The 21,751-nt window shown below is 42.4% G+C and overlaps 1 protein-coding gene across 15 annotated transcripts in view; it reads left to right on the forward strand.

Moving 5' to 3' along the window:
- Positions 1–21,751, forward strand: part of NCOA2 (nuclear receptor coactivator 2) — a 273,087-nt gene that overhangs the window by 225,666 nt on the left and 25,670 nt on the right. For 13 of the 15 annotated variants that reach the window (XM_059672931.1, XM_059672926.1, XM_059672928.1 and 10 more), the window contains 6 exons: positions 54–197; positions 2,976–3,123; positions 4,796–6,065; positions 14,846–15,056; positions 17,092–17,298; positions 21,176–21,388. In XM_059672931.1, coding sequence (XP_059528914.1) covers positions 54–197; positions 2,976–3,123; positions 4,796–6,065; positions 14,846–15,056; positions 17,092–17,298; positions 21,176–21,388 — 2,193 coding nt within the window. The remainder of the gene's footprint in view (positions 1–53; positions 198–2,975; positions 3,124–4,795; positions 6,066–14,845; positions 15,057–17,091; positions 17,299–21,175; positions 21,389–21,751) is intronic. The other 2 variants (XM_059672932.1, XM_059672933.1) reach the window with 1 other exon arrangement.

A 21,751-nucleotide genomic window follows, 5' to 3' on the forward strand; every position in this document is an offset into this window, starting at 1 on the left:
GTTTCCATAGTAGTGGGTCAGCACGTAGGTATAATACTTGCTGTATTCACTAGGCAAGATCACATCACTGGACACAAGCACCATGCGGGCCGCCATGAAGCCCGGCTGGGAGGACCTGGTGAGGAGGTGCATTCAGAAGTTCCATGCCCAGCACGAGGGGGAGTCTCTGTCCTATGCCAAGAGGCATCACCATGAAGGTAAGCGTCTCCAAAGGGGAGTTTTCTTGAACTTGATTTTGCTACACTGCTGTTTCCTGCGGGAGCTTTCTCTGAAGCTCACCTCGCAGACTTGGGTCTGGCTACCCTTTGTGTCCGTGTGTGCCATGCCCAGAAAGCCCTGCCTTCTGAAGGAAGTTTTCACCATAGGACAGGAAAGTGGGATGAGGGACATAGACTTGGACATGATGATTTCACGGAACAGATGAAAGGAAAGGGAAAGAGTTCGTTGTCTTTGATTCTAAGACTTCTAGATGTATAAGACAATGAGGTACCATCTAAATCAAAAGAAATGTCTTAATCGTAAGGAGGAAAGAGGAATGAAGTGAAATTTGTGAATTTTTTATTGAAGTGACTAGCCCTCCTTCCAGATGCTGATCACTGAAGGCTACCCAGATGTTTCTGGAAGGGTCAGAAAGATGAGGTGGCTTGCCTGAGATCATAAATTAATTAATAGGACAACTGGAACTAAACCCAAGACTTCAGTCATGTCTCAGTGCTAATCGCCGCCCTCATTGAGCACCTGATCTTGTCTGGCACTGTCCGTTATCGTCCCGTTATCTCACGGGCCCGCTGTGAAGCAGGCACTGTGACTCCTGCTGCAGACAGCAGCCGGCATAGGTGAGGTGGCGGCTCCTGGGCAAGTAGTAAGTGTGGGCACTGGGCGTTCATCTGGCCCATCCTGCCCGTCACTCCACTGTGCCGCCCCCAGCGTTCTTCCACAGGATTCCTTTTCCTCAAGGGCTTCCTGGTTGTTTGTTAAATTGATGCGAACAAAGGAGAACTTTGTCCTCTTTGTGGGCACCTAGGTCCACAGCTGGGGGCCAGGCTGCTTGTGAGGACCGGGGGCAGGCAGGGTGCCTCACCACTCAATTTGGCAAGTTGTCTGCAGTTTTGCAGAGAAAAGTTGTAACTCATTATTGAAAATAGAGTTTTAGTTTGGCATCCTCCGTTTCATGGGCATCCGCAACCTTGGCATTTACCAGTAGTGTTTATATGTTTAAACTTGATGCTCTTAAGCTCGCTGATGAAACGGGCAAATCATAGCAAATGACCTCTCTTCTTTCCCTTAGTTTTTCCTCATCCTATTTATCCTTTTAATCTTATTTATCGTTACTTCTACAATAAGCACATAATCCAACAATTTGTGTCTTCCAGCATTTTTCTTTTAAGTCAAAAAAAATATAAGAGGAAGTAAAAAAGCCATATTTGATAGGAATCAATGCCATTTCACCAGATCTGGTTTAAAATAAAAAGAAACGTAACAGCAGAAAATGAGCGCTCACCATTGGCAAACACGTCCTTGGGCCCTGGGTAGCAATGTCCTACATTTAATGTCTGTGGCTTCCTGATTCCTCACGAGGGTTTAGAAGATATACTCGGCACTCTGCTAGGTTTCATTAGCTGGGACCCACTGAAAGGAAACTCTGAAATACATGAAATACATTTTATCTAAATGTACAAAGTAGGTAAGATCAAGGGTAATCATTTGCATTGAGTAAAAATCTACTGGAGGGCTTTGTTTAAATGGAGAGCTTCCTAAGCGCTTCATGTGCACGCTAACACTGGTCTTCTTAGTAAACACGTTTGATGTAGATCAAATGGAAATGGAAACTCTTAAAGGATCACATCCAAGGTCAGATTAAATTCTGAAATGCTAAGCCATTGGAAATATGAATCTTACTATGAAAATTGTATTTGTGCTACCTTTTAGGAACATACTTACGTAGAAGGCAAGGTACACATATGAACAGTCGTTCATTTCCAGTGGGACCACTTCAGAGTAATGCACCTGACAATTGAGGCCAGGTAGCACACTGCAGAGGGGGTTTCTTTAGGGAAAGCGCTCAAAGTGAGATTTTACCACGAAATCAGATCTACAGCATGTGTCAGCCTCTCTCTTCCTCTCTTCATCCTTGTGGAATGGTGAATGTTATTGGTCACTTTGGGGCTTTTCGCCCACAAAATGTATGCTGAGAGTTACTTGGTAAAAAACAGATATGGTCTTCTTAAAATGGCTTAAGAGGTAACTAAATTATATGGCTACTTTTTCTGAATCGAGATATTCTTTTTTTAATATGCATTATTTGACAGTTTTAAAATACAGTTGTATTAAAAGATAAGCCATGAAGTTTTATTTTAAGAGAAATTATTTTAACCTAGTTGATCTGTGTTTTATTTTCGGCCAGTGTCTTGAAAACAGAAACATCTGATTCTTTATAAAGACCTTAAACCAATTCCATGTCACTAAGATTTGTACTTTTGTTGTTTTGGTTTTCTATTTGGCCTTTTTTTTTTCCTTTGAAAAGATTTTCTGGTTGTTTATCTTTTACTTCCTGTTGATTTAACCACAGAAATAATGCTTCTTACACACTGAGAAACAGAATTGGGGAATAGTAGAGTGAAATGATGAGTTGAACAGTATGTAACTGAGATGAATATTCAGGGAATATATTTACTGTCCTAAATTTTACTATACTTGTATTAGCTTAAAGGGACATAAAAGGCAGATCGTACACCTAAGAGGTATCATGTTTCTACATTGTTTTCTAACATTTTAAATCAATAATTTTAAAAGCTTGTTTTGAGCTAATAAATTGTTTGTTTACACTCTTTCAATATCATGAAATATTGCTTAAACTCTAACTGCTGGTCGGAAAATATTAAACATAGTGCAGTTTATTACTGGGATTATGTCTTGTCCCGCCCCCACCCCCTGTGTTTCCTTAACGTGTGTTCTGTTTCCTTGCTCGCCCGCAGTGCTGAGACAAGGGTTGGCTTTCAGTCAGATCTACCGTTTCTCCTTGTCCGACGGCACTCTTGTTGCTGCACAAACGAAAAGCAAGCTCATCCGTTCTCAGACTACTAATGAGCCTCAGCTTGTCATATCTTTGCATATGCTTCACAGGTAAGCTTAGTTCTAAGAAGTTGTCTTCCCTTCCCGGGTTAAAGGAGATGTTAGAAAAGTCACAAGTCATCCCAGACCCTTTCAGATTTGTTAGACATGTCTGCTGATCAGCCCAGGTGTGTAAAATATAAGGTCAAATTGCTGTTAACCAAAAGACATTGCATTATACCAGCTAAGTAGGGCTATGTCTAGCCTGAGTACTAGTGGGTATTTAAACTGGCGGGAAGAACACAGGCTCACCGGACTTTGCTCTGCCGTGACTGCCTGCTACATCGGAGAAGGGAAACTGACCAGGTCCCAGGGGTGACACCCCCAGGCAGGAATACTGAAGCCACTAGCATGATTTCTGTTCCTACGTGTTTAAACCTAAAACTGTCAAATATATACACGTGTAAGGAAGATTTTAGATTTTTCTCAGGGTTAGATTCTTGACATTACACTTTAAATTAAAGGGTAATAAACATTTCCATAAGAAATGAAAGTAATGAAAACTAAACTAAACGTTGATTTAAAAAATAAATGTCATGAACCATACTGTTTTAGAGCACAAATTTAGGAAAATGATTGCATTTCAAGTGCTATAAATATTTATGTACGTGCTATATAAAACTTTACGAGATACTATCAGAAGATATATAAAGTTGCTCTGGGAAAGAATCCCCTTTTATTGCATTTCTCAATTATTTACTTTCTTATTTTGGGAAAAAAAGAAAAATCAGGCATCACTGTTTGCCAACTGTTAATAAATCTGACCTCAAACTGAAACAATTTGAAAGTGATTACAGATGTGCCAGATTTCACCCCCTAACTGAAAGCTGATGTTTGACAATTTGTGAAACCTGTTTTGTTTGGGTTTGTGAACACATTTGGTAACTCACAAGTGACTGCCAAGGCTGTAAATTAAAGCTCATAGGGCTTGGAAAATCATCCAGCTCAGAAAACCTGCTTTTGGTCATTAGTAAGGCAGTGGGAGGGGTTATCTAGGAGTTGGGAAATCAGGTCACAAACTAAGGTCACTTTGAAGCCCCCTCCCATGCTGTCTGTTTTGGAGGCTCTCGCTTTGACAAACAGGGGACCTGGGTGTGGGGCTCTGTTTAAGTGACCTGATTCTAAACAGTTTTGGTAACTATATTGGCTCTGGAACTTGTCGTGTTCCTAATAGTCAGGGGCAAGTTTTTCCCACTCAGTTTGCTGTTCATCTTGAGCCAATTCGTCCACATCAGAGCTCTCCAGACTTACAGATGTGTCTATTGTTAGGAATTGTGAGCTCTGGTAAATAACTGAAGGCAGCTATACTTGTGTGGGTCATTTCTGTAGGATTGTTCAAGTTCTCAGTTATTCATGGTAAGATAGTGTTAAGTGAGACAGATATATAATTAATTGGAACCCCTCTAATAACTACAGTTTCAGTGTGCTAGTAGTTAGATTCAAACACGCCCCTCCTCTGGAAAACCGCAGACATCTTAATGAGCTGACTGAAAAACATCCCTCTTGGTCCAACACTAAACATGTTCAGTCTTGCCCATAATTGCAGATTGTTTCATCAAAGTATTATCTTTCCTTTAAGTATAGCTCATTCTTTTAAAGAAAAGAGGCCATTTCATTTTTCAAAATTAATAACAACTTGCTAAGTGTTTTGCCTTTTATCTTATATTTTTTCCTCATTATACAGAGAGCAGAATGTGTGTTTAATGAATCCGGATCTGACTGGACAAGCAATGGGGAAGCCATTGAATCCAATTAGCTCCAGTAGCCCTGCCCATCAGGGCATGTGCAGCGCGAACCCAGGTCAGGACATGGCCCTTGGTAGCAATATGAATTTCCCCATCAACGGCCCCAAGGAGCAAATGAGCATGCCCATGGGCAGGTTTGGTGGTTCCGGGGGACTGAACCATGTGTCGGGCATGCAAGCCACCACTCCTCAGGGTAGTAACTATGCACTCAAAATGAACAGTCCCTCACAGAGCAGCCCTGGCATGAATCCAGGCCAGCCCACCTCCATGCTTTCACCGAGACATCGCATGAGCCCTGGGGTGGCTGGAAGCCCCCGAATCCCACCCAGCCAGTTTTCCCCTGCAGGAAGCTTGCATTCCCCCGTGGGAGTTTGCAGCAGCACAGGAAATAGCCATAGCTACACCAACAGTTCCCTCAACGCACTTCAGGCCCTCAGCGAGGGGCACGGGGTCTCTTTGGGGTCATCGTTGGCTTCGCCGGACCTAAAAATGGGCAATTTGCAAAACTCCCCAGTGAATATGAATCCTCCCCCACTCGGCAAGATGGGGAGCTTGGACTCCAAAGACTGCTTTGGGCTGTATGGGGAGCCCCCTGAAGGCCCAGCTGGCCAGGCAGAGAGCAGCTGCCATCCTGGAGAGCAAAAGGACACCAGTGAGGCCAGTGGACCCCAGGGTGTGAGCAGCGAGCGAGCTGATGGGCAGAACAGACTGCATGACAGCAAAGGACAGACCAAACTCCTCCAGCTGCTGACCACCAAATCCGACCAGATGGAGCCTTCACCGCTGTCCAGCTCTTTGTCGGACACAAACAAGGACTCCACGGGTAGCTTGCCCGGTTCCGGGTCGACACATGGGACCTCACTCAAGGAGAAGCATAAGATTTTGCACAGACTCCTGCAGGACAGCAGTTCTCCTGTGGACTTGGCTAAGTTAACAGCGGAAGCCACAGGCAAAGAGCTGAGCCAGGAGGCCAACAGCACAGCTCCTGGTTCGGAGGTGACTGTGAAACAGGAGCCAGTGAGCCCCAAGAAGAAAGAGAATGCACTACTTCGCTATTTGCTGGATAAAGATGATACTAAAGACATTGGCTTACCGGAAATAACCCCCAAACTTGAGCGGCTGGACAGTAAGACGGACCCTGCCAGTAACACAAAGTTAATAGCTATGAAGACCGAGAAGGAGGAGATGAGCTTTGAGCCTAGTGACCAGGTAAGTTTTATAATGTATTCCCCAAGGCTGCTAACCCATATCCATTAAGGATTTTCTCCACAGGGGCATTTTGAGGCCACAGGTGATGAGATAAAAATAAGTTTTCTCTAATTTTCTCACTTGATTGAAACAGTTCCAAATACTCTATCTAGTAACAAGTGACATTACCATAGGGCAGGGTTGACTGCCTGTTTTTGGAAAGGGCCAAATGGTAAATATTTTAGGCTTTGCAGGCTACACAGTCTGTGCAGTGCGGACACAGACACTGAACACAAGCGCTGTGCTGTGCTCCAGGCCTCGATACTCGAGTTTGACCCGATTGACATCCATTGTTAGCTCGTGGGCCCCACAAAAGCAGGCGGTGGCCCAAGGGGCCCGCAGGCCAGCTATAGTTTGATGCCTGTTAGCAGACGATGCCGAAATTGGAGATAATCACTTCCTCAAAGTGGGGTCCTTGTCTGTACAGACTGAATTAAGTTATTTATTTATCTTTCTCATTTTAAGATCAGGGTTTGACTGGTTTTTCAAACCTAATGAAAATCATTGTAACTCTGTTCTCAACCAAAACTTCTGATTCACGCTAAAGAATTTCTTAGACCATCCGTATAAAAGGTATGTAAGGGCCAATGGATAGTAAGAAAGGAGAGGTCAAGTTTGACTTGATGTTAGTAGAGCTGAGCCATCATATATAAATGCAAACCTGAAGTAATCAGTTGTGTTATCTGCTGTTCTTTTTTTAAAATTTTTTTTATTAATTAAATCTTTATTGTTAAGATTATTACATTTGTTCCTCTTTTTTCCCCCATAACTCCCCTCCACCCAGTTCCCACCCCACCTTCCTCCCTCACTCCCCACCCACTGTCCTCATCCATAGGTCCACGATTTTTGTCCAGTCTCTTCCCACATCCCCCTCACCCCTTTCCCCCGCAAGAATAGTCAGTCCACTCCCTTTCTATGCCCCTGATTCTATTATAATCACCAGTTCATTCTGTTCATCAGATTATTCACTTGATTTTCAGATTCACTTATTGATAGATGTGTATTTGTTGTTCATAGTTTGTATCTTTACCTTTTTCTTCTTCTTCCTCTTCTTAAAGGATACCTTTCAGCATTTCATTTAATACTGGTTTGGTGGTGATGAACTCCTTTAGCTTTTTCTTGTCTGCGAAGCTCTTTATCTGACCTTCAATTTTGAATGATAGCTTTGCTGGGTAAAGTAATCTTGGTTGTAGATTCTTGGCATTCATCACTTTGAAGATTTCTTGCCACTCCCTTCTGGCCTGCAAAGTTTCTGTTGAGAAATCGGCTGACAGTCGTATGGGTACTCCCTTGTAGGTAACTGAGTTTCTTTCTCTTGCTGCTTTTAAGATTCTCTCTTTGTCTTTTGCTCTTGGCATTTTAATTATGATGTGTCTTGGTGTGGTCCTCTTTGGATTCCTTTTGTTTGGGGTTCTCTGCGCTTCCTGGACTTGTAAGTCTATTTCTTTGACCAGGTAGGGGAAGTTTTCTGTCATTATTTCTTCAAATAGGTTTTCAATATCTTGCTCTCTCTCATCTTCTGGCACCCCTATAATTCGGATGTTGGTATGCTTGAAGCTGTCCCAGAGGCTCCTTACACTATCTTCGTATTTTCAGATTCTTTTTTCATTTTGCTTTTCCGGTTGGGTGTTTTTTGCTTCTTCATATTTCACATTGTTGACTTGATTCTTGTGATCCTCTAGTCTGCTGTTGGGAGTCTGTATAATATTCTTTATTTCAGGGTCTCATTAGATTTCTTGTAGGTCTCATTAAGTTTATTGGCAGTTTCTAGAAAATTCTTGAAAAACCTTAAAAGTGTGGTTTTGAACTCTATATCCAGTAGTTTGCTTTCCTCCATTTCTCTCATTTGTGTCCTTTTACTTTGTCTCCACATTTTTTATGATTCCCTTTGTTGATAAAGTGGTTTTCTGTGCTAAGTGTCCTCTAGGGCCCAGTGGTTCAGCCTCCCCAATTACCTGAGGAGGACACTCTTGGTGCACCCCCTTGTGGTCTTTGTGCACAGTCTTGTTGTAGTTAAGCCTTGATGGTTGTAATTATCACTGGGAGGAATTGACCTCCAGGCCAATTGGCTATGAGAATCAGCTGTGTCTACAGTGGGAGAACTTCTGTGCTGGAGAAACCCCTCCGGGGCAAGACTTGCTTCAGTGGGGCTTTGGTGCTCACTGAGTGTGTCCTTTATGGTTCCATGGAGCTGCAAACTGGATGGTCCCACTCTGACCTCTGGGTACACTGGCTCCTGGATCTCTAGGGACGTGCTAATCTAGCCTTTGCCTGAGGCTATCCAGCAATAGCCTCCCTGCAGGGCTTGGGCAGGGCAGATCCCATGGGACCAACAGGGCGGGGCTAGCAGTTATGGCTGCTCTCAGAGGCCAGGCTTCTCAGTGTCTCAGCAATCACTGCAAGCCCCTCCGAGAGAAAGCTGCCCTCGAGTTCCGACCGATGCCAGACAGTCCCGCTTCTCCCGTATGAGTCTGGGTCCCCAGAGACTCACCCAGAACTGGAGCTCAGAGCCTGAGACTCCCTCCTGATTGAAAACGACAACCACGCCCTCAGCCGCCAGCCCACTCCTTGTGCGCCTCTGTACCTTAGTATTTTACTTATGCACTGCGCCTCCTCTGAGTCTCGGTATGCTTTTCTCTTCCTTCTAGATGTAGAATTTCCACTCAGCCAGCCTTCCTGTGGTTCTGGGTGATGTCCGTTCCGTCTTTTAGTTGTATTTTTGAAGTGGTTGTTCGAGGCAGCAAACTCCCGGTGTTTACCTATGCCGCCATCTTGTTTTTTTCTCTGCTGTTCTTATCTGAAGATTTAAATCTTTGAAAAAATCCAGGATAGCTAAATGATAATTCAAAATCATTCCTGATAATACTCTGAGGACATAATGACATCACAAGGAAAGTGTAAATCATTTAATATTTTCTTTATTTAAAAAAAAGTTATTACTGACACAGTGGCTTGGCATAAGGTGTTTCTGGCTGGGTTAATGAACCAAGACCCCACCCTGCTCTCTCCACTCTCCTCCAATCCCTAGCTCTGCCCTGGGCCTCAAGCCTTGTAAGATGTGAATGGTTAAGAAGAAAAGGAGCTACGCGGGCTTTTCTACTTAAAATGGTTCGCTAATTTGTCCTTGACACTTGTTTTGTAAGTGGATCTGATGTGTCACTGTCTTCGGGGACTAGGTGTGCGTGGGGAGAGGAGAGGGCAGCACCCCTGCCATGTGTAGCCTTGAACCTGCTGAGTCAGCAGAAGCTGGTGCAGGCGGGTCTGGATGGAGAGCAGGATTCAGGGGAGTTGGGGCTGCACATGCTTGCAGCTGGGCTCTGTCCGGGTTTCTAAGCACTTGGCTTCCTTTATTTCTTTCACTTTGATGTCTTGACAGCTGCTACCCTTCCTGTGAGGCAGAGATGATTTTCAAGCCTCTGTGTCTTTCACAAGGCAAACAGCCTAAGAATATAAACCTTCTTGGTAATTAACCCTTAAACTTGGATGTTAGTGCAGAATTCTATATAGCAGCTATTTTGTAATGCAGTAAAATCATAAAATGGGGAAACCGAGGGCTTCATGGAAAGTTAATAGCAATATCTTACATAAAGTATGCTGTAAGGCCATTCTGACAACTGTGGGTGTTTTAATCTTTTGGGGTTTACTGGATTAGAATATACAGAGCTAGTGGCAGTTCAGGATGGCAGGCACACATACTGTCACTCAAGTCTCTTGACACACGCTAGAGGGCAAGGTGACTCTCGAGGTCCACCTTAGCTCAGTAGCTCCGTGGTCGGCCCCTCCTTCCAGAAACACAGTTTGTTTCTGCCCCAGGCCTGAGGCCCTAGGACTTAGAGGGCCAGAGAAGAGGGACACTGCTTGGCATTTCTGTGTTTGGATATATGATTACATTTAACTTCAGACAAAAAACTGACAAAAAGAAGTTTTTTAAAAAGTCCTTTTAGTTTCTAATTGTTTAGGAGAAACATTTTTCTAATCAAAATTGTCCCACCTAAGGAACAAAGCCCAGAGTGTTATCAGTACAAATTGTTTAGTATTCAGCAGACCACAAGGCAATGTACACAAACACACACATCTACAGTATTTTTTCTTAATGAAACCTAGTCTGTGTCTCACCCCCTGTCCCCTCCCATTTAAAACTCCACCAAAAAATACTGCTTCAGAGCACTTTTGACATCAAAAACATTGCAACTTGAAAAGAAAAGTTACCACAGGAAGTATGCATTACTTAAATTTAGATCAAAGTTAAAATGACTTAAAAAAAACCAACAGTGATTCTTTCTCTTCCTGCTCTCCTTCACTAATTCCAAACACAGATTATTTGTATCTCCTATTAAATACTGTACACATTTATTGGAGACTTTTCTTTGATTTCAAGGGAACACAAGTTTTTTATTTAGTGAGATAAACTGTTAGCAAACCTGAGTACGCAGTTAACTGTCTTGTTCTTTTGACTCAGCAAAGAGCCATTACCCAAGTGTGTGTTTAACCAATCACTAACTGATTAGGACAGGAAGTATTCCGGTGATGCTATTTTACCTAAAATAGTCTTCTGTACTGCGCAGAGTATTTAAACATTTGTTTCTAGGCACTTCATAACCAACAGGAAGTAATGACAGCAACATTTCCAGTTTGTTTACCAACTTTGAAGTTATATACTTATTTACACAATAGAGTCCGTTGATACCCCTCCAAATGGAACTTATGTTCTTTCTAATGCTACTGGGCTACATAGGATGAGGGTTTAGAAATAGTCTAAAAATTTTTTCTTCTTGTATTTGGTTCCATTAAAATGGCAAACTATATCTTACACTGTAGTATTTCCCTTCAAATGTGGTAAATTAGATTACCGTGTTTTAATAATTTTATGTTATGCAAATGTAGTAAAATTACACTTTTTATTTAAAATTTTGAAAAGATGTTTAGTAATTTATTAGAATGCTTGTGTTATTAAAATGCATGTGCTCTTTATGTTTGCTTCAGAGAACAAGTAATTTGACATGAAAAATTCATAAAACCAGAAAAATGAAAAATTAAAGAAATCATGTTCAATTTTCATTTTGTAGAACTTGTATGAAAATCTTCCTGACTCATTTTCTGCCTGAAATAGTTTAAACTAACTATTTCAATTGATGTGGCTAATTTGAGCATTCGAATAGATGCCTAAGCAAAACTTCGAAGTATCTTGGCAAAGCCTTATAAAAGAAGGCATCAATCTTTTTGTCTTGTGAAGAAATCATGCCTAAAAAGTGAAGAGGGGCTGACTAAAAGAACTTTGGATGAGAATTAAAGCTTACAAAAATTTTAGGGAAGGAGCCTGACTGGTATGGCTCAGTGGTTGAGTGCCAACCCATGAACCAGATCATGGTTCAATTCCTGGTCAGGGCACATGCCTGGGTTTCAGGCTCCATCCCCACTAGGGCGTGTGCAGGAGGCAGCCGATCAATGGTTCTCTCTCATCACTGATGTATATATCTCCCTCTCCCTTCCTCTCTCTTAAATAAATTTTAAATTTTTTTTTTAATTTAGGGAAGAAAATGTTAGATCAGAAACTTAATGTGATCAAATCCATCGCTTCCAACACTTGCATGACTACAGAAAAAAATGCCATATTTGTCCAATTTTATTGCTGAACAACCAAAGGAGTATAGGCATTTTGAACTTCATTTCCTTGAAGAGAAACATTTAAAGTAAACTTAAGACAATTAGATTAGCATTAAATGTGTACTCCAAAAATTGACAAGAATAAATGTAAGCAAAGCAATATTATCTCATGGGGAAAATTTCATAGTGTATCTTTCTGAGAGCACACTAAATGAACTCAAATAGTGTCAGTAGTTAAATGTCTACAGCCTATTCATTTTGCATGGCTTTTAAACTCATTATACACAAGAGTAGAAGTCTTTGAAACGCTGATTTTTATTTTTCTGTTTGAGATGGCTTAAAGGATAATTTCATTGTAATGGAAACAGTAAAGGTAAAAATAAAAGGCAGGAGCCTAGACCAGACTGTTGTTAATTCATAGTACAAAAACTTTCCTTTACACATATCGGATTGAGGGACAATATATTTATTTACACAATAGCAATGAGGAAAATGATTTATTTTTTATGATTGTTTATATGAACCTATTTATTCTGGATGCTTCTCATCCAAAGTAGTCTGCAAAGCTTTCTCAAGAAGCAGCTTTATCACTTAGAACAGCCACCTCATTCACCACCACGCACACGCACACGCACACAATGGTCTTCCAGGGCCGCTTTCTGAAGTGCTCTACAAGGCAGCAATTTCCAGGGCGGTTTTGGTTTCCTAGGGCGGCCACACACTTCCCCAGGTTCTTTGGACCTCTTCTAATCACAAGCTTTTTTAAAATTTTTATTGATTTCGGAGAGGAAGGAAGGGAGAGACAGAGAGATAGAAACATCAATGATGAGAAAGAATTGGCTGCCTCCTGCATGCCCCCTACTAGGGATCGAGCCCGCAACCTGGGCATATGCCCTTGACTGGAATCAAACCCAGGACCCTTCAGTCCGCAGGCTGACGCTCTATCCATTGAGCCAAAGCAGCCAGGGCTAATCTCGAGCTTTTTCATGGCACCACTATAAGGATATCACACGTTTTTATGGATCATTTATTCTGAGAAATTATAGGAATTTCTATAAGAAATGTAGTTGATCCTGGGGAAATGTTTTAGAATACAGATTAATATAGTGAAAAGAAGTCATCGGGTTGACGGAGTGGCCATTACTGTGTTCCAGGCAGTTGTGGGAGAGCAGTAAATGTTTACACTGCTCTTTATACTTACGGATTCAGCAGAACGTGATACAGATAGATGTGTAATGGACTCACTTTACATGTCCATCTAACTTACACAAAATCGTCTGCATGCATTCAGAAAGGAAGAGGCGGCTATTAAGTGGTTAAATAGTGTGAGCAGTTTTGCCACCATTCCGCCCGCTGAGTATGAGCCCTAGTGCAGTGATGGTGAGGTGCGTGACAGAGTTCACCCGGGTTTGGTTCCCTGTGCCTGTAATAGTGTGAAAATGCAGCACCAGGCTTTCAAGCGCAACTTCTTACCGTTTAGGATTCAGCCAAGCAGCCATGTGCCTCCTCTCAGCAGGAGACACTGGCTCTGTTGCCCTTGGAGGGGACATCCAGTGAGGTGCCTTCCTGGAACTGTCAAGGGGTGCTAACTGTGGAACCTCACCTGAGATGTGTCTCTCTCATGTTTGATGCTTCTGTCTTTTGTTAGAAATGAGTGGCTAACCTAACCAGAAAGTCCTCTTGTAACCCAAGAAAATGGATCCCTATTATATTTGCCATAAATTGCAAAAACATTAACAAGTCCAACCTCTACATGGGAAACAGGATTGTACATAGAATAAAACTGTAAGCCCTTCTGCTTAACTGTGCCTCATGTTGGAGGTAAGCAATTTCATTCGAGTTGCCAGTGTAGACAAAAGGGTTAGTCACGGTCAAGGATTCAAAGTCCATTCAGTGACTTTGGGGAAATTGCCTGACTTATACTTACGTTTTTCCACCTACACATCAAGAAAATCATTCTTACCACTTTCTTCACTAGAAAAGTAACCCTCGTGTGTAACTTAGCCATCTTCTAGTGTGATTGGCACTGTCTGGTTTTAAATACTTGGCACATAGGTAGGTTCTACTTAAAAGAATATGGAAATTAGTTGGGCTTGCTGGAAGAAAACCACCAAGTATAACACGGTGGTGATATTTACCTTATTATTTTTATGTTGGTAACTGAAATGAAATTAGATATGGCTTCTGTGAAGTCAGTTGATAGGTGCTGTGTCTAGGAACAACCTGTTTTCATCCTGCTTCTTCCCTACATATTGTCACCTAAGCTGGTGAGTGATGAGAAAGCCAGTGTTATTCGAAACTGAAAGTACAAGCAGGAAAAACCACCAGTCAAGTTGAAAGGGCAGTGTTTAGCTGTCATGGTTGCCATTGCTGCAAGCTGATTTGTGTTTTACTCCCCGTGCTCTTAAAAAAAAAAAAAAAGTCCTGCCCGGCCAGCATGGCTCAGTGGTTGAGCATCCACCTAGGAACCAGGAGGTCGCGGTTCGATTCCCTGTCAGGGCACATGCCTGGGTTGTGGGCTCAATCCCCAGTGTGGGGCGTGCAGGAGGCAGCTGATCAATGATTCTCTCTCATCATTGATGTTTCTATCTCTCTCTCCCTCTCCCTTCCTCTCTGAAATCAATAAAAATACATTTTTTAATTTAAAAAAAGTCCTAAAAGAGAATCACCATTTACTAAGTACTGTTGACATGTAAATTTGGATCAGATTTTCTAACAGCATTTATTACTGTTGTCATTTCTTAGGGAAATAAACTACAAAATCTAGATCTGGACTGTAAGTTGTTGGTTAATTAGAAATATGCATTCTCGTGAATAATTGAATTACTAGCATAAAATAAGGGGGAATTTGTAAATTGCCAATGAGTCACGATGCTGGAAGAGACCTGTCTTTCTATTTTAGCCGTCTCTCTTTTTACAGAGGAGGAAATTTAGGACCAAGAGATTAAGTTATATGTTCTTTGTCAATTTAATTTTTTAAAAGGTGATCAATTGACTGTTGAGCCTGAGGTGGGCATGTGTCTGCATCTTTTACTTGGCTGAGGGGCCTTGGACCAGCTAGGTCTGTAATTGCCAGCAGGCCTGTGGTGCCCACGCTCACAGTGGGGCGGGATAAATTCTTCTGTTGTTTACTGCAGCCTGGCAGCGAGCTGGACAACTTGGAGGAGATTTTGGATGATTTGCAGAATAGTCAATTACCACAGCTTTTCCCAGACACGAGGCCTGGCGCCCCTGCTGGATCAGTTGACAAGCAAGCCATCATCAATGACCTCATGCAACTCACAGCTGAAAACAGCCCGGTTACACCTGTTGGAGCCCAGAAAACAGCACTGCGAATTTCCCAGAGCAGTGAGTATGAGATATTGATGGTTATACCATATAATCATCATCAGAAACAGGGATTATTAAAATCTGATGCAAACAGCTTAGTCACTTCAAGGTTTTTATGGTCAAATAGCACCATCTACTGTCCTGGTACTTCCCAACAGTATTCAGAGTGGATTCTCGTGAACGTGGCTTCCCAGCATTCCCTGGGAATCAACATGGAGTGAGATTGGCTGACCCACATACATAAAGTTCTTTAGATGATCTTCATTGTTCCCTGCATTTCAGCTACTGCCTTCAGAAATGGAGTTTAAATAGATTTTATGTTTTAATATATAACTGAACACTTAAAATGTAGGAAATGAGAAAGTTATGCTGACTTTTTAGGAATAATATATTACTAAAAATTCTCAAAATATCTAATCATTATATGTGAAAGGGCTACACACATTAAAAACATCTTGTCCTACCTCTTAGGAATCCTCATACAACTATCAATTTTACATGGAACTTTATCATACAAATGTGTTCTAAGTGCATTTTAAGTTTGGTTAGTTTGATAGACTATCTTAAGTACATTTTTATCATTTATTTTACTCTTTTTATTTTAAATTTTATTTAGGTAAGTTTAAGATGAACCTTCACTATGAACACTTAGTTTACAAACTTGATAGTTGCCTCAAGTTGCCCAATAGTTTGAATGGAAGAAAAACGTTTCCTGATCCAGGGACATAATTTATAGGAAGTTAGATAACCTCCTTAGAGTTTCATTGGTGAATGGAGGAAATGATTCCCTTCCGCCCCTTCCAAAACAGTTTGGACCAAAGCTTAGCATTGGTTCTCAAACCAGAAATGGCAACTATCAGTCAAATCACAGGGTACATTTATTGACTAGATCTTTTCTCAAGGATTCCTGATCATTCCAAAAAGGGTAAAATAAAGTCGAGCTTTTACTGTTATCTCTCAAACCTGCCTATTTCTTGGGGAATGGAGGATTACTTATGGACCACGCGAGAGCACAAGTCGAAGAGTTGAGAAGTGAGTGAGAAACAAACTAGAAAGTTCATGCTCATTATCCAGGGGAATTGGAGGACAAACTGCATGTGAACTCATGGTTTCCCCTCCATCTGTACCTCCTAATAGTGTTCAAATTATTGGTGGGTAACCCACATAACTAGCCCTGAGGAAGCCCTGAATAAGCATGTATATCATTTCTATTCCAAGCCTTAATTCTTCTAAATAGTTTATTTCTGTTATTGATTGTGAAGAACCATTTCTTCTAAATTTTCTATTTCATACTATGTTTATATAATAATTCAGATAAAGTGAAAACTTGGTATTATTTAATACGTTAGTACTATAAATTGTAATTTATATCTTTACACTTTAAAAAATTTTAATAGCATTGATGTCAAATTACTGGTTGTCTGTGTAATAGTACAGTGCACTAGTGTAGTGCTTATTACACAATAAATCTTGGGAACTAACCCCAAGAATCATTTCAAATCTAAATGTATCTGGAATTCTAAAAAGCTATATTTGGAAGAGTAAAGATTAGGGTCCTAAAGCATTAATAATTACTTCAGGTAACAGTTTACACTTGAAGATTTTCACTTCCACTAAAATTCAACACCTTGAACCTAATTCTTCTAGGAAAAATCTAGTATAGACATGTAATTGTAACATTCAAACCATATATTTCTGGGTTTGGTGCTGTATGTAGATAGCTGTGACAGCAATACTACTAAATTCTAATAATGTAACATGAAAAACACCATATGAGTGGTTTACTTAGCAAATACAATTGAATATTAGAGACTAGCATTGGGAAAAAATATATGGTGAAAGCCATGTTATGTTCTTTTTTTGTAAGAATGTGAATAATTAAATTATTTGTTTGTTGATTAGATTGGGAGACTCTGACACTGCTTGTTTTTTGTCTGAATTTGTCTTTTGTTTAGGCGGTCTCTGGCATGCATATCTGTTGTTATTTTACAGACAGCATTTTTCCTAAACACTACTTTTGTTAACCTTTAATTTTCATCTGTTCTCTCCTTAGCTTTTAATAACCCACGACCAGGGCAACTGGGCAGGTTATTGCCAAACCAGAATTTACCACTTGACATCACATTGCAAAGCCCAACTGGTGCTGGACCCTTCCCACCAATCAGAAACAATAGTCCCTACTCAATGATACCTCAGCCAGGAATGATGGGTAACCAAGGGATGATAGGAAACCAAGGAAATGTAGGGAACAGTAGCACAGGTAAGGGCTCAAATGCACTGTTACTTTACTGGGTTCTGTAACCTAATGATGTATTTCATCCACATCAAACTAGTAGAATTCTTCCAATGAAATTTTTCATGTTAGAAGCTAACATTTGAATGTAAGAAAAGTGTACAGATTTTCACCATGAGAGTGGTACAGGAAGCATCGGAGAGCATTCCAGGAAGCTGGCCTTTTACTCTGTGATCATTACTTTCAGAGGTTGCTAATTATTACTCCTACTAGGGGCCCGGTGCACGAAATTCGTGCACTGGGTGTGTGTGGGGGGGGGAGTGTCCCTCAGCCCAGCCTGCCCCCTCTCACATACTGGGAGCCCTCAGGCGTTGACCCCCATCACCCTCCAATCGCAGGATCGGCCCCTTGCCCAGGCCTGATGCCTCGGCCAGAGGCGTAGACCCCCATCACCCTCCGATCGCCTGAGAGGACCCTTGCCCAGGCCTGACACCTCCACCAGAGGTGTCAGGCTTGGACAGGGGACCCCCATCTCCCCCTGATCACTGGCTCTGGCCCTTGCCCAGGCCTGACGCCTCCGCCAGAGATGTCAGGCTTGGACAGGGGACCCCCATCTCCCCCTGATCACTGGCTCTGGCCCTCGCTCAGGCCTGAGGCCTCTGGCCCAGGAATCATGCCTGGGCAGGGGACCCTCATCTCCCTCTGATCGCGTGCTCCACCCCCCGCCCAAGCCTGACGCCTCTGACCCAGGCTTCAGGCCTGGGCCAGGGGACCATCATATCCCCCCAATCCCCGGCTCCGCCCCCCACCCAGGCCTGATGCCTTGGCCAGAGGAGTTGACCCTCATCACCCTCCGATCACCAATCACCGGATCGGCCCCTTGACCAGGCCTGAGGCCTCCGGCAGAGGTGTCAGGCCTGGGCAGGGGACCCCCAGCTCCCCGCGGTTGCAGGCTCCGCCCGGCTGAGGCGTCCGGCTCGGGCAGTGGGGACCCACAGCTGCAGTGGCCCCGCGATCGTGGGCTCCGCTTTAGGCCCAGGCAAGGGACCCCTAGCTCCTGGGACTGCCAGCTTCGACCGTGCCCAGCTCCCATCGCTGGCTCCACCCCTACTTCCTGCTATCACTGGCCAGGGCGGCAAAGGCGCCTGATTCTCCGATCATGGCTGGGGGGCAGGGCAAAGGCGGCCCCAGGGCCGCCTTTGCCCTGCCCCCCAGCTCTTAGCTCCCCCCTGGGTTTCTGATCACTGTCAGTGGCAGGGGGCTTCTTCCTGCTTTCCCTTTCGCCTCCCTGCATTGTGCCTACATATGCAAATTAACCGCCATCTTGTTGGCAGTTAACTGCCAATCATAGTTGGCGGTTAATTTGCATATAGCCCTGATTAGCCAATGAAAAGGGTATTGTCGTACGCCAATTACCATTTTTCTCTTTTATTAGATAGGATACCATAGACTCATTTCACTTCTGTTCCCGTTGCTGTTGGAGACATTGTGGTGGTGTGTGTAAAATAATTTGGTGGTTGCCAGCTTCTCATGATAATCTGCTGATAATCCCAGAACTTCCTGTTAATTGATGATCTGTGTTTGGAGAATTTCAGAATAAAAGTTTAAAATTCAGCCAACCTTTCATGTTTGTAAATGATACCATTCTCGTTCAGAAAAATATTCATTAAAAATAAAAACTTTAGTCCGACTGGTGTGGCTCAGTTGTTGAATGTTGACCTATGGACTAGGAGGTCACAGTTCAATTCCCAGTCAAGGCACATGCCCAGGTTGCAGGCTCAATCTCCAGTTTTTTATGAAGAACTGCTCACAATTTATAGCTTTCTTCCTTTGTTGAAATGAGGGCCTAAAGAAAAAGGTACTGAAATAATAGATATTATCAAAAGAACTTATATTGGTGGGTGTTTAATTTGGGGGGTTTGTTTGTTCATTTTTGTTTTTAGCTTAGTATGTAATCCCTGTAAACATTTGCCATTTAGATAGTTAACTGAAAATAAGAGTTCAATTTAAGGGGAAAAGATGGATTTTTTTACTTTCTGTTTTTCATAAAGCAATGAACAATGCTGTATAAAAATAGTTCATTCGCCGAAACCGGTTTGGCTCAGTGGATAGAGCGTCGGCCTGCGGACTGAGAGGTCCCAGGTTCGATTCCGGTCAAGGGCATGTACCTGGGTTGCGGGCACATCCCCAGTAGGAGATGTGCAGGAGGCAGCTGATCGATGTTTCTCTCTCATCGATGTTTCTAACTCTCTATCTCTCTCCCTTTCTCTCTGTAAAAAATCAATAAAATATATTTAAAAAAAAAATAGTTCATTCAACAAATACTAATTGGGTACCTATCCTAAGTGCCAGGAACTTACTACTTCACTAATTTGTATATTCACAGAAATAGTGCCATATAAATTTTGCATAATTTTTTAGACTATTGATTTATAGAAATAAAATAATTGGTTTATGTAAATTTTATAAGAGAACAGGAGCCAATGACTTATTAAAGGTGGCTTCTTATTAGCAGAATCCAAGAAGACCTGAGTCCTTGTGGGAACCTGACGTAAGAACTTGGGGATTTACCTGTATTCAATTCTAAGCAGCCCAGAGACCACTGGTATTCAGGCTGTCATCATGCAATTAATTGCCTGTGCTTTGTTGAAAAAGAAAACACTGAGAGAAACTCCCCCAGTTATAATTGCATTAATGTTGTTGAATTAAGGATGGTTTTACCTTCTGCTTTCTGGACTTTCTATAATCTTGTTATGTCGTTTAGATAATAGATTTTTTGAAAGCTAAAATGCCTATTTCCTATTATATATTTGTAAAATTTAAATCTAATCTTAAAATAGTTTGTTAAATATATGTTACCATAATATTGTTCTAACTTTTTCAACCTAATTAAATGTCCTTCACTCTTAGTCATCCTAACAGAGCACATTCTCCAGGAAAAAACCACCCACCATACATGGCTGCTCCATTTATTAAATATACCCTATTTTTAGTTGTTTATTATAACTAAAGTAAATGAAAGCAAGTCATGTATTTGAAAGCAGAGCTTTTATACATCCGTCATTAAACATTTCAAAATGAAGGGTCTGCACTTGGGTATTTTCCAGAACTTCTAGAATATCAGGTCTTGACAGATCTCTGGCCGTTGCCAGCATCTCGGCGGCCGAGCGAGGGAAAGCAGGCTCCCGATCCTGCTTACCAGTGTCGTGCTCCTGTATTATGTGTGGTCAACTAGCTATTAACATCTCAAGCATAAAAGGATTTTTACCAGTCTGCCCGAACCCATTCTAGATCTATACTCAGGAATGTGGCGGCCCAGGCCTGTTGAAGTAGTAGGAGTTCCCAGCCTTGGCTACAAAGAGCCGCAGTAGAAAGATCGGGTCATTGCCCCGTGCTTTGGAGGCTACCCGGCAATTTTAAGCTTAACAAATTCTAATGCTCTGAAAGGCATAGGCATGGGCTTCACGGGATAGTCTCCATGATTTTGGTTTGTGATTAGAGTATTGATGATCAGTTTTTTACCTTGTTCCTCTTGGCCTCACCTCCCTTTTGGAAAGTAAAGCATTGACGTGTGTATCAGCTAATGTGATTCACTTCCTGAGGAAGGAAGTTGGGGTTATCCACACGCCACAGCACCTGTTTCTAAGTACATATGGGAACAATTTTAACAGCTTTTCCGAACTATAAAGAGTGGCAAGTCCGTGTTGTAAAGAACTTTGTAGTAATTGCCAATTCTTATTTCTTAGCCAACGGCCCGCATCTGTCCCAGTGAGGGCCTTAGCTGTTGGGCTAGCTGCGTATTGCAGACTGGTTGTCTTGCTCAGAGTAAGATTGTGTGGCGTTCACACGTGCTGAGTATGTTTTCAGTTTCTGCATATCTCTGTCTTCTCTGGCTTGCCTTCAGGGATGATAGGTAGTAACGCCGCCCGGCCCACCATGCCATCTGGGGAGTGGGCACCGCAGAGTTCCGTGCGAGTCACCTGTGCTGCTACCACCAGCGCCATGAACAGGACGCTCCAAGGAGGTATGATTCGGAATCCAGCCGCCAGCATCCCCATGAGACCCAGCAGCCAGCCTGGCCAAAGGCAGATGCTTCAGTCTCAGGTCATGAATCTAGGTAAGGTGGTGCTCCTGGCTTTGCTTCTGCCTTCCTAGACTAACAGCTCCAGAAGTGCTCCCAAGACAGGCTCCTGATTTGCCATTTAGGTGTCCTCCACGTCATGCTGGCATGAGTGGGATTTTGCTGGAACTCTGTATAGAAACTTCAAGGTTTTTCAGTTACCTACGAGAGCCAGCTACCTTTGTGATGTTTTCTTTTCATTAAATTACCTAATCTCAGCTTATATGGGCAGTGAGTGTCCCATATAAATGGTGTATTTTGGAGAAGCATTTCAGTGATGCAGCAGTGGTTCCTAACTCTGGGTGAACATCAGGGTCCCCTCAGGACCTGCAAGTGCGGGTTCCTGGGCCACTGCCCTCC

Source organism: Myotis daubentonii, chromosome 17 (genome assembly GCF_963259705.1).
Source record: "Myotis daubentonii chromosome 17, mMyoDau2.1, whole genome shotgun sequence".
Lineage (NCBI taxonomy): Eukaryota > Metazoa > Chordata > Mammalia > Chiroptera > Vespertilionidae > Myotis > Myotis daubentonii.